Below are 12,555 nucleotides of genomic sequence, written 5' to 3'. Positions count from 1 at the left end.
GCTAGTCACTCTCCCCCAATCCAATTGATCTCAAAGGACTGTTGTTTGAGGAAACTAGGAGTAGAAAGGAGTATTAGATATGTTTTCTGCTTTGAGTTATTTACAAAAATACTAAGACATGAGATTTTACAAAATCTAAAAAAAAGTTGCTTACTTTGTGTTCTGTCTGGGTGCCCCCAGACTTCAACACCAACTGAAAAAAGCAGCCAGACACGCTGGTAAAAAGCAAAGTCACTTTATATCTTTGAAAACAAACACAGAGAACAAAAACTGTTCTTACAAACTGGAATGCTATGAGGCTTCACAGAAGAGTCACGACAGCCAGACAATACAACAGGCTTCTTGCTGGCACACACCCCGCTGTAGATAATAAAACCCACGCCTCCCCCAAGTTTTCAGCCTTCGAGGCCACAAACCAGAATCAGAGACGCCAAGGATCGAAGCAAGGTCACAGAACTCCCAAAAGATAACTCTCCACAATACAGGAAGGGCGGGCCTGCCTTTTCAACCTTTCTGAGGAGAACCACACCCAAACCCAGCTGCTGCCTATTAGGGATGGAAATACCTGGCTAATTGTCCCCTTCGTTGGGAGGCCCTTCTCTGCCTCATATCGATTATGGCTTGTGCGTTCTCATCTAAGGATTCCAGGCTACTCGCTGGGGAGAGCTCCCCACCGGGGGTCTTAGGCTGTTCTCCCTCCTCTTCGTCCTGGCATTCCTCTTCCCCGTCTGCCTGGTCCTCCTCCTCCTCCTGTTCCTCGTCCTCCCCCTCTGAGCATGGAGCCGGCAGATTTCCAGCCGTTCCCTGAGGAGCCTCAGACTGAATCACAACACTTTGTTCTTTTTAAAACTCTGATTATTTCCCAAACTAATAATAGACAGGTAGAACATTTAAATATAGGAAAAACTATACAGTTTGTTATTTTTAAAACTCTGATTATTTCCCAAACTAATAATAGACAGGTAGAACATTTAAATATAGGAAAATCTATACCTGAAACATTACAGTGATATCAATCAATTTCTACCAGTGTTGTTGTTAGTCATGAAACTGTCTGATACATCGGGACCCCATAAACAACAAGCCATAGCTATTGCTAAAAATTTGCTAATTTTTGTTCAAAGAAATTGATAATTGCCCAAGCCAGGCCTTACAAAAGTAACATTGTAATCTCTTGATCAGAAAGACAGCCATCATTTCTGACAATCTGATTTGTTAGTGTCAGTCTCTATGAGTGATACAGTATTAAGTGTAACATTACATGAGTTATGGACTCAGTGATTATATGTGGATATGCATATACACATTTACTGTAGAGCGTCACATCATTTGCATTTGTTTTAGACTCCTAGTCTAAAAATGGGGGAACAAAAGTTAAATTATTCTTTCAACCATAACACTCACTAAATGACGTTGGAATGAACCAACATTTAACTTAACATAGTTTACTGGGAGGACTCATATAAATTAACCTTAACTTTGCATGGTAGAAGACATAGAATTAAAAATTAATGCAATAAAAAGGCAATATGTTTAACCCCATTGGCCACAAACGTTTGAGGAGATAACTAACTGCTATGTACAATATTAGTTAAATAGATTCTGCTCTATCACTTGGCAATTCAGTTCAAATGCTAATTTGGCCATTTGGTGCATGAACCACAAAATACAATTATAACTGTTTCCCTGTTTTAACTGGTGCAGAAGTTTGTATTTTGCCATAAGATCAGATATTATAAGTACTCTTCAGCTATGCTGCTACTGCTCAGCTATGCTATTTTTTGTCCAGGTTTTTCTTCTTTATGAAAAAGCAAAAGGTATTCAGAACAGCAACATAAATCAAAGCAGGGAAGGGGATGCAGTGAGGTAGAGAAAATGGAGCTTCACCCCAGAGCACTCAATTTGCACTGAAAGATGTTGAAAGAAAATGTAGGGCATCCTGCATAAGCCACACCCACAGTGTAGCAGTAAAAATCTTGGTAGCCCTTCACTGAATCAAAGGGAAAGAGGAAAAACAGATAGTTGAGCAGGAGATTAAAATAAATCAGCAGGTCAACTTTGAAAGAAAAAAAGCAAAATAAAACAAAAGCTTTGAAAAATGAAGTTAAAGCCCAGGCACACTTAAGAAAAGAAACTACTGAGAGGAAAGATGGATGTCCATGATTTTCCTACCACTGCCAGAGAACCGGACACTCCAAGACTCGCCTGCCCAATTGGGCCATTCAAAACTGTCTTAGATCATTCCATTCAAAACCAAAGAGCACCACCTAATCCTACGTAGCTTCTGCTCTGGCAATCTCACACTACTTACCAGAGCTTACAAAACTTTTGCCAGAGTCATCCTCGAATACAGCTCATCTGTTTGGAACCATATCACATCTCAGACATTAACACCCTTGAAAATGTCCAAAGATACTTCACCAGAAGAGCCCTTCACTCATCCACTCGAAATAGAATACCCTACGAGACTAGACTTTCAATCCTGGGCCTCGAAAGCTTAGAACTAAGACGCCTTAAACAAGATCTAAGTATTGCCCACAAGATCGCATGTTGCAACGTCCTGCCTGTCGGCGACTACTTCAGCTTCAACCACAACATAAGAGCACACAACAGATTTAAACTTAATATTAACCGCTCCAAACTTGACTGTAAAAAATATGACTTCAGTAACCGAGTTGTCGAAGCGTGGAACTCATTACCGGACTCCATAGTGTCATCCCCAAACCCCCAACACTTTACCCTTAGATTATCTACGGTTGACCTATCCAGATTCCTAAGAGGTCAGTAAGAGGCGAATACAAGTGCACTAGAGTGCCTTCCGTCCCTGTCCTATTGCTCTCCTATATCTCCTATACCTTTCTTCTATTCCTATATCTCTTCTTCTATTCTTGGCAAAACATCGCCTGGAGAAAGAAACGTTCCTACTGTTCAGCAGCCATCTTGGGAAGGAGCAAAGTTCTTGCTATGTTACATTTAATCTGCTCAAAGACTATTTACCATCTTTCAAATTACTAACAATTTTTAAACATGTTTGAAGAGTAAATTGTCTGCATTGGTTGCTGATCAATTTCCGGTCACAATTCAAAGTGTTGGTTTTAAAGCCCTTCATGGCATTGGACCAGAATACCTCCGAGACCGCCTCCTGCCGCACGAATCCCAGCGACTGATTAGGTCCCACAGAGTGGGCCTTCTCCGGGTCCCGTCAACTAAACAATGTCGGTTGTCGGGCCCCAGGGGAAGAGCCTTCTCTGTGGCGGCCCCGACTCTCTGGAACCAATTCCCCCCGGAGATTAGAACTGCCCCTACTCTCCCTGCCTTCCGTAAAGTTCTTAAAACCCACCTTTGTCGTCAGGCATGGGGGAACTGAAACATCTCCCCCGGGCACGTACAATTTATGTATGGTATGTTTGTGTGTGTGCTTGTTAGTATATCGGGGTTCTTTTTTAAACTTTTTTAAATATTTAAATTTATTTGAATCGATTTGGATTTGTACGATTTGTTTATGCCTGTTGTGAGCCGCCCCGAGTTCATGGAGAGGGGCGGCATACAAATCTAAATAATAAATAAATAAATAAATAACGCTTATAAAATGTTCTATTCTATAGTATATTCAGAAATCAAGAGTCAGCGATAATGATTATAATTGTAAGTAAACCAATTTTAGTACCAGTGAGAAAAGTTTATTTCTAGAACTATATAGTTATGTCTCCCCTTTAAATTTCTCAATTCCTGTGAACAAACAACAGATAAGATTGTGACATAAAAAGTAAGTGCAAATCAACAAAAATATTAACCTCATGAAACGTTAGATAAAAGCAATGAATTAAGCTACTTTCCGTGATATTACCGTATAAGATGCACAGGAATATAGTGTATATTCCATGCTGTTTTTGTAATCAGGGAGGGGATCGTCTGCCTGAAACACATGGATCATGGAGGAAGTTTTCCGGTGGCTGATCTGCCTCTCGATTCCAAAAATGGCATGTGCAGCAGATGCTACCATCTTCAAACTCTTTCCTCCACAATCCTGTTGGAGGCACCATTTTTGGAATTGGGGAGAGATCATGGGCTGCCACCTGCAAACTTTCCTCCACAATCCTTATGTTTTCAGGTGGTAGATCTTCTCCTCTATTCAAAAAAACCGGCACATGAGACAGGTGCTGCGACCTGAAAATGCTTTCGTCCTCAATTCCTTGTATTTTAGATGTTGGATTTGGCCAGCAGAAAAGAGAAGGTGAATCTGCAAAGGAAGAGGAGAATGCACAGTTCTGCGATGTGAACTGGGGAAAAAAGCATTTTGAGGCAGCAGTGCGTGCTGGAACTACCCACTGCCTGAAATGCAATATACTTTTTTGGCCTCCACGTGTACTGCTTTTGGATTCGAGGAGGGGATCGTGATCTTGTCACCCAAAAACGCTTTCGTTGAAAAGGCTTGTGGAAGTTAGGATCCCTGCCACTTGGCACCATCCAAAAATGCAATGCACAAAGAGGGTGAGCAGGGCTACATTCGGAGTATAAGATGCACCCAGATTTTCACCATCTTTTTTAGGGGGGGGGAAGGAAGGTGCTTCTTATACAGTGGTACCTCATCATACGAACTTAATTGGTTCCAGGAGGAAGTTCGTAAGGTGAAAAGTTCGTAAGATGAAACAATGTTTCCCATAGGAATCAATGTAAAAGCAAATAATGCGTGCAAATCCTTCAGGAAAATCCCAAACTTTAGAAGGGAGGCGAACAGAGGGCAGGGAGGAGCAGCTAAAGGGGGTGGGTGGAAGAAGCAAGTCTAGGCTAAAGGGTGAGTGGGAAGGAAGAAAGGCAAGGGGGGCGCCCCTCCCTTTTCTTTCTTCAAAAGACACCATTTGAGTGCCTTTGCAAGCATGCAAAATCTTTACTCCTCCAAGCTGCCCGTCCCTTTTCTTTCTTAAAAAGACAGTTTCAGTGCCTTTGCAAGCATGCAAAATCTTTTCTCCTCCAAGCTGCCCCTCCCTTTTCTTTCTTAAAAAGACACCGTTTCAGTGCCTTTGCAAGCATGCAAAATCTTTACTCCTCCAAGCTGCCCCTCCCTTTTCTTTCTTAGAAAGACACCGTTTCAGTGCCTTTACAAGCATGCAAAATCTTTACTCCTCCAAGCTGCCCCTCCCTTTTCTTTCTTCAAAAAAGGGGGGGAAAAGAAACCCCTTCATCCCAGCAGCAGCTGCTTGGGTTCGTAAGGTGAAAATAGTTCGGAAGAAGAGGCAAAAAAATCTTAAACACCGGGTTCGTATCTTGAAAAGTTCGTTAGAAGAGGCGTTCGTAAGATGAGGTACCACTGTACTCCGAAAAATTCCATAAGCGGAGATAGAAAAAGGCTAAATAAAGCTTCACAAAATTCTAGCTCGTTATCTGATTATTTTTGTAATCTACAAATATATTTGATTCCTGATTGAGTATGGAGAAATCAGAAATACAGTTCTATTAAATTTAATAATTAAAGCAATGTGAGACCACATTTGGAGTACTGTGTTCAGTTCTGGAGACCTCACCTACAAAAAGATATTGACAAAATTGAACGGGTCCAAAGACGGGCTACAAGAATGGTGGAAGGTCTGAAGTATAAAACGTATCAGGAAAGACTTAATGAACTCAATCTGTATAGTCTGGAAGACAGAAGGAAAAGGGGGGACATGATCGAAACATTTAAATATGTTAAAGGGTTAAATAGGGTTCAGGAGGGAAGTGTTTTTAACAGGAAAGTGAACACAAGAACAAGGGGACACAATCTGAAGTTAGTTGGGGGAAAGATCAAAGGCAACATGAGAAAGTATTATTTTACTGAAAGAGTAGTAGATCCTGGGAACAAACTTCCAGCAGACGTGGTTGGTAAATCCACAGTAACCGAATTTAAACATGCCTGGGATAAACATATATCCATTGTAAGATAAAATACAGGAAATAGTAAAAGGGCAGACTAGATGGACCATAGGGTCTTTTTCTGCCGTCAGTCTTCTATGTTTCTATGTTTCTATGTTTCAATAATATAGTCCTCTAGTACAGTGGTCCCCAATGTTTTTTCCACCAGGGACCAGTTTCAGCAAGACAATTTTTCTATGGCCCAGTGGGGGCGGAAAGGGGCGTGGTTGGGGGCGGGATTAAGCATGGGGGTGCTGGTCCTCCCCACCCCTCTTTCCCACCATCGTCCTGTGGCCGGCAGAACCTGCCTCCCAAGCCCTCTTGCCCAGCGGGAGCTAAGCGCTGGAGGGAGGGGTGGCGGCATGAGGGCCGGCAGCTGCTGACTCCACGGACCGGTGCAACATGCTGCTGACTCCACGGCCCGGTGGTTGGGGACCCCTGCTCTAGTAGAATGACTTGTTTATTAATTTAAAAGGCTATAATTATTCAGTAAATGGTTTTATGCTGCCTGCACATTCTTCATTAAGAAACTTTGGGGATTATATATCATTTGGCACACTAAAGAGAACAACTTTTTAAAATGCCTCATACACAATCTGGAATCTTCTATAAGATAAAACAAAACCATACGCAGCATAAAGCTGTATATGCTAAAATTTCAGGCAAGCAATGTGATTTGGTAAAGGTACAACTCAATAAAAGTATACATTAAAAAGTTACCCAGAGCATTCAGCATTAAACAGTTCATTATTCATTTTTTATTAATAAATTTAATTATTATGTAAAAGTTCCTATAAATCAATAATTCAGCCATGTGAAATGTTTCCCAATGTTGAAACTTGGGATATTTCATTCAATCCCCCTCAATAGAGCCTTTCAAATGCACTAGACTTTAACTTCCGTAATTCTTTAGTCCCTTCAGACTGGGGAAAGCTGCTTGAAATGCATGTATTGTGGTTAAAGCTGCTGCATGGCTCCTCTGAGAGTGTTTTCTCCAGCAAGTCTGCTGTAGACTCAGTCTTTTGGATTGTTTAAAATAAATAATTTAAAATAAATAAATAAAGAGCTATTGATGACTCAAAAACAGCCTAGAGGACTTTTGTCAGGCAAACAAGAAATTAATATGATGGTATTCTAGCAAAAATCATTCAAATCTCAAGTTTTCAACTTTGCTGTTCAATCAGATCTCATGTTATCTCAATAATTACTCCTCCTCAGTTATAGTGGCTTATTAATTCTGTTAATTCTGTCCATATACAGTAACACAGTACAGTATCTGTCTTTGTCTCTGTCTCTCTCATATATATAAACTCCGGGTGGGTCCAGATGCAAATTACCAAAATGAAAAAAATGATAAATTTTCAGGCAATCAGCATATCAATATAATGGAAACACACAAAAAGCCTGGTCTGTAATTTAAAAAAAAAACCCTTGCGGAGAAATATATATTAACATTTGGTAGTGACACTAATGGGTAATCAGTGACCTCCCTTATAGAACAAGTTATTTTGCACCTCATTGGGTGTCATTCTTTACATATTCAACACATACATTTAAAGCTTACAAAGAAACGTGCCTGTATCTTCTCTACATTATTGGCAATCCAACTCCTTGTCTGCTTTCATCTAATAATAGAGTGCATGTTCTATGATGGGAAGGATAATATTTCCAATTTTTAAATCAGCCACTAAGCTTAATGAGAGGTATGGAGTTATAATCTTCTGCGGTTTTGAAAAATGTCAGGCATTGTCTTTCCATATGTTTTACAAAAGGTTGATGTGATTCATGGAGTAAATGGCATAATGCCTGTTATAGAAAGACAACCCTATACATAAAGAGATAGGACACACTTCTAAATGACACTTCCATTTGTTTAAATCACTTGAATTTTAAGTTCCTTTTACACACTTTGGCTTTAACTATCTAAAGCTTATATTACAAGATTTCCTTTATATCTCTCCCCACTGATGTTTTCAAGAAAAATTGTGGTTGGCCATTTGTAAAAATACCAATTATTTTTTTAAAAAATGATTGTACTATACAGTACTGTATATTTATTTGCATCCCTTCAAAAAGCCAATCCCTAGAATGTTCTGTATTCCAAAATCTCTCTGGATTTTAATATCAACCATCACAGAGCAGTGTTGTAGAAAGCAGTGTCTTTAAAAAGACCAATGGTTTCCTACTGTAAGAATGAATTGTGATTAACTATTTAGTGAATGGTATTTTTTTGTGCCTGCAGAGCAATTTCTCCAACAGATTATCATCACCTGTCTCCAGCTTAGACAAGATACAGAAAACATCAGGAACTGGTAGGAAGCACTCATATTTTTTTCTGCTCCCTAAAGACTTAGTCACATTACACCAAAACAGTTTCAATTATTTATTAAAATACAATGACTATGCAGCTGTGCTTCTTACATAAGAGACAAAAGGAATTTTAAAGGGAAAAACTATTTTTTTTTTAAAATTGAGACTTCTATCAGGTTTCATAAGTGAGACAATTGGGTAAATTATGTTTGCTTAAAAATATATTAGTGTTGTTAACAATTGTGTAATCTTAGAAAATAACTGGAGACCTGAAAAATAACTTTATTCATTCTACACAACAAACAAATATACATAGAATGTTGCCCTTCAGATTACCCTATTATTTCAGTAAGTTGTCAACATAATGCATTTCAATATCTATTTTGGATGTTCTAGAACCAGAATTAGGAGTCAGACATTTTTTTAGGATTGAAAAATGCAGATTCTATCTTAGAAGAGAAACATGAAATTTGAAAATAATACCCTACAAAAGCAGCATTCTATTTAGCAGCTTTCCAGTTAAGAGCCATGTACTTTATCTTATTAGATTCTTATTAGATTAGACTTTACCTTCATGGCAAAGCCAAGCTAGGTGCATTGCTAGGTGCATGCTACATCCATGCCACAGATCTCTGCCCATGAACAACATTCCCAGATTGACCTTTCTGCACATGCAAAATCTATATGCTTATGACACTTAAACCCTATTTTCATATTCAGTAGTTACAATATATTGCATATCTCTTCAATTCAAATAAACAGTATCAGCTAAAGAACATTTTAATAATGTTAATAAGTTACTCTCATGAAATGACAACTAGCAATTATTTTCTATTGTCCAAATTAATTCCTAGACCCTCATTTCTTTAAATTAGACACATTTTAATTAAAATAGCAAAGTGTCATTTAAAATATATTGCTTGGCTCTATTTTATTAATACACAGTCTTAATTCTATTAATACAATGGATGTTTACTGAACTACAGTGAAATTACCGGAAGTTATTTATTTACAAGCACCTATTCTGACCTTAATTGGAAGCCATCATCAATCTTTATAAATTGCTATTCAGAATACATTCAGGTTTAATGAACAGTTAAAACAAACAACTATGGAAAATAATTGCCCCATATAGCTATGAGTAACAGAGCAAGTGAATTTTATTTCAGCTGCTATCCTGCCATAAAAACAACAAATTAAGTCAGGTTTCCTGACCGTTGCTATTATCGATCAGATGCAACTTTGGTTCAAATATTTATCTTAATATGTTTTAAAGCACTTGTTTTATGATGATAAATGTGCATAGTTGTTCCCATCATTCAAAACTGCAGGATAATACAAAAAAATATTACGTATAATATTTTAATTCATATATACATTTATAGAAAATCCAAGTTTCACAAATGTGGAATAAACCGAGAATTGTGTGGTAGCCCCAAATAAAAACTCTCCAGAAGTGCTGTATTTTTTTTTAAAAAAGAAGCAAACATGGATTTTCATAATCAAACTATTTCTCAAGTTCAGATGAGATGAAAAAAAGAAAGAAATGAAGTTGAGAAATACTTAACACTGCAGTGGCAAAGTTTCTTCAAGGGATAAGGCAACACGTTTTCTCTCTTAAAAATAAAAGCCTTATTATTGCTTATCCTGACATACTGTGTATGAACCCGTAGAGCTCATTTTGTAATCCAGTTTGGAAGTTATTGCCTTCTATAAGATTACCAAGAATAAGTTGCTTTCAATTTATGTTATCATCATAGCCTCAGAGTTCAAACCACTCATGTTTCAGCAGTATGGCTTGTAAAACTTTATGATAGCAAAGCATTTCCCATCCAAAATCAATCAAGATTAGAATGAGATAAAGTATTTATTAGGTTATTTCATCAATTTACAGAGCTTAACCAAGATGTGGATTCTCAATCATCCAGGTCTTGGTTGTCCCAAAGGGGCTTTTCCAAAAGGCAACTGGACTTTCTTGGTTTTCCTTGAAAACATTTTGGTCCTCATCCAATTCTTCAGAAGTCGGCTGCCTTTTAAAAAGCATCACAGGATGCTTAAGCCAGAGTTACATCTGAGTTCCAAGTGCTTGCAAGGAAAACATGAGTACTAAAATTTAAATGCTCATCAGGAAAAGCTTTTAGAAATAATGGGGACAAATTGTGCCATCTATTTCTTTAGTGCACTAATTTAATGAATTTTAAATTCTTATATGTTAGAAAGATTGATACATTTTTATACTCATATTTTGCTGCTTAGATCAGTGTTTCCCAACCTTGGCAACTTGAAGATATTTGGACTTCAACTCCCAGAATTCCCCAGCCAGCATTCGCTGGCTGGGGAATTTTGGGAGTTGAAGTCCAGATATCTTCAAGTTGCCAAGGTTGGAAAACACTGGCTTAGATCATACTTTGTGCAGGCTGTTTGCTGGTCAACTGATTTTAATGAGATCCTGGTGATTACTTTGCTATTTTTGTTTACTATGTTACCATACTATTAGTAGAATAAAATATTATTTGCCCTTTCCGACCCCCCCTTCATTTTTTTCCCTAAAAACCATTTGTTTACAGTACTGAATACAATGAAGTAGTTATGCTGACAGAGCTTTTGCAAAGTTCACATAGTAAATCCAAATTATTTTATGCAGTTCCAATCTGGCAGAAAAGTGCATTTGTCAGTTGTTAGGTTTGAGGTACGTGTAGTACTTTGCAATGTAAAAACCGTAATACCTTGATACAAATTTATGGAAAAACTCAGGGGTTTGTGCAAACATTGACTGAACATGTTGAGTGATAGCATATGTGCATATGTAAGAAGGCACTTGTCTTCTTATGGCTTGGGTCAGATAAGGCCTTGCCAAAAATGGCACTACTGTTACTATGGAAGTAGAACCAAACCCTAAAGCTTTGCATCCCATTTTCCAAGTCTACTAGGAGAAGTTGCGAGAGAGTCTAAAGTACAGTAAAACTCAGAATAAATTCCAATAGTTTTTGCCGATTACAATGAGGTAGAAAAGTACTGCTGAGTTCCAAAATGTTCTCTCTCTTCTGTTTTGTCTCCTTAAATACCTGCAAGAAAAACAGGTTTTCCATAATAACTTCTAGGCACATTGCATATTTGTTAAGAATCGTAATATGCATTCTATAGGTAGGTAACTTATACATTTAATGATTTTGGAAAACTAAACATTTTGTTTTGTTCAATTTTACTGCAATAATAATAATAATAATAATAATAATAATAATAATAATAATAATAATAATAATAATAATAATACGACTCTGGTATAAGCCAATGAAAGTGGTCCCAGTGGTACTTGGCACGCTGGGCGCAGTACCAAAGGATCTTAGGACATTTGAAAACCATCGGAATTGACAAAATCTCCATCTGTCAATTACAAAATGCCGCTTTACTGGGATCAGCAAACATAATTCGCCGCTACATCACGCAGTCCTAGGAAGCGTCCGACTGGTGATGAAATACGAAATCCAGCATAGTGATCTCGTTTGCTGTGTTGTACTGACATAATAATAATAATTTATTAGATTTGTATGCCGCCCCTCTCCAAACACTCGGGGCGGCTCACAACAAAATATCAGTTCTTGTAAATAAAAGTAAATCAGATAACTGTGATCTGCTCTTGGCCTTGTAAATGAGGGAAAAGATATGTGTCCCAGGATAATATTTCAGGATTCAATCTGAGTCTGTCACTGGGAGCAAAGGTTTATCCTTCCACGCTTTCTAATCATACTGGAGCTCATCATCAGAGAACTTCTGTCTCTCCAGAATCAGTCATATTCTGGAACATGAGTATCACATTCTGGAGAGAGAGATGTTGAGATGTTGAGCTCCAGCACAAGCCCGAAAGCTTGGCAAAATAAACCTTTGGTCCCAGTGACCAACGCTGATTGGATCCTGTTCTTCCTGATTGAAAGAGCAGAAAAGTTGTAATCTGAGACAATATTGAATAAACCAATCCTTATTTTAAGACAATTATCTACGTATGTTACATTTAGCTATCATGAAGAAATACTCATTTTTAATACTGTTAGGTTAATTGTTGAATATTTTCCAAATACATGGCCACTTAATCTAACAAACATATTCAGAGACACACTAATAATTTGACATATAATTTGGTATAATTTAGATAATTTGAGTTAATTTCTTAAATTACCAGAGTCCAGAGGTTGGAACATGATGCTCACAGTAACATATGTCTACATGGCTTCAAAATTAATTTTTTAAAATAAAAATGAACCAAGTGTTACAAGATGATCACATTTAATGAGATGTTAGGTTTTTTGCATGGGTTCTCTAGACAGTAGGAGCCACTTTCATGTAAGAGCTCACAAAAAT

The 12,555-nt window shown here is 37.8% G+C and overlaps 1 protein-coding gene across 4 annotated transcripts in view; it reads right to left on the bottom strand.

Moving 5' to 3' along the window:
• Positions 1-8,461: 8,461 nt before the first annotated feature.
• The window catches only part of GPAM (glycerol-3-phosphate acyltransferase, mitochondrial), a 43,797-nt gene continuing 39,703 nt past the window's right edge, over positions 8,462-12,555 (bottom strand). For all 4 annotated transcript variants that reach the window (XM_070752716.1, XM_070752718.1, XM_070752717.1 and 1 more), the window contains one exon: positions 8,462-11,264. In XM_070752716.1, coding sequence (XP_070608817.1) covers positions 11,148-11,264 — 117 coding nt within the window. In that variant the 3' untranslated portion in view covers positions 8,462-11,147. The remainder of the gene's footprint in view (positions 11,265-12,555) is intronic.

Source organism: Erythrolamprus reginae, chromosome 5 (assembly GCF_031021105.1).
Source record: "Erythrolamprus reginae isolate rEryReg1 chromosome 5, rEryReg1.hap1, whole genome shotgun sequence".
Classification (NCBI taxonomy): domain Eukaryota; kingdom Metazoa; phylum Chordata; class Lepidosauria; order Squamata; family Dipsadidae; genus Erythrolamprus; species Erythrolamprus reginae.
The sequence above is the reverse complement of the archived record's forward strand: the minus strand, read 5'-3'. Positions and strand labels throughout refer to the sequence as shown.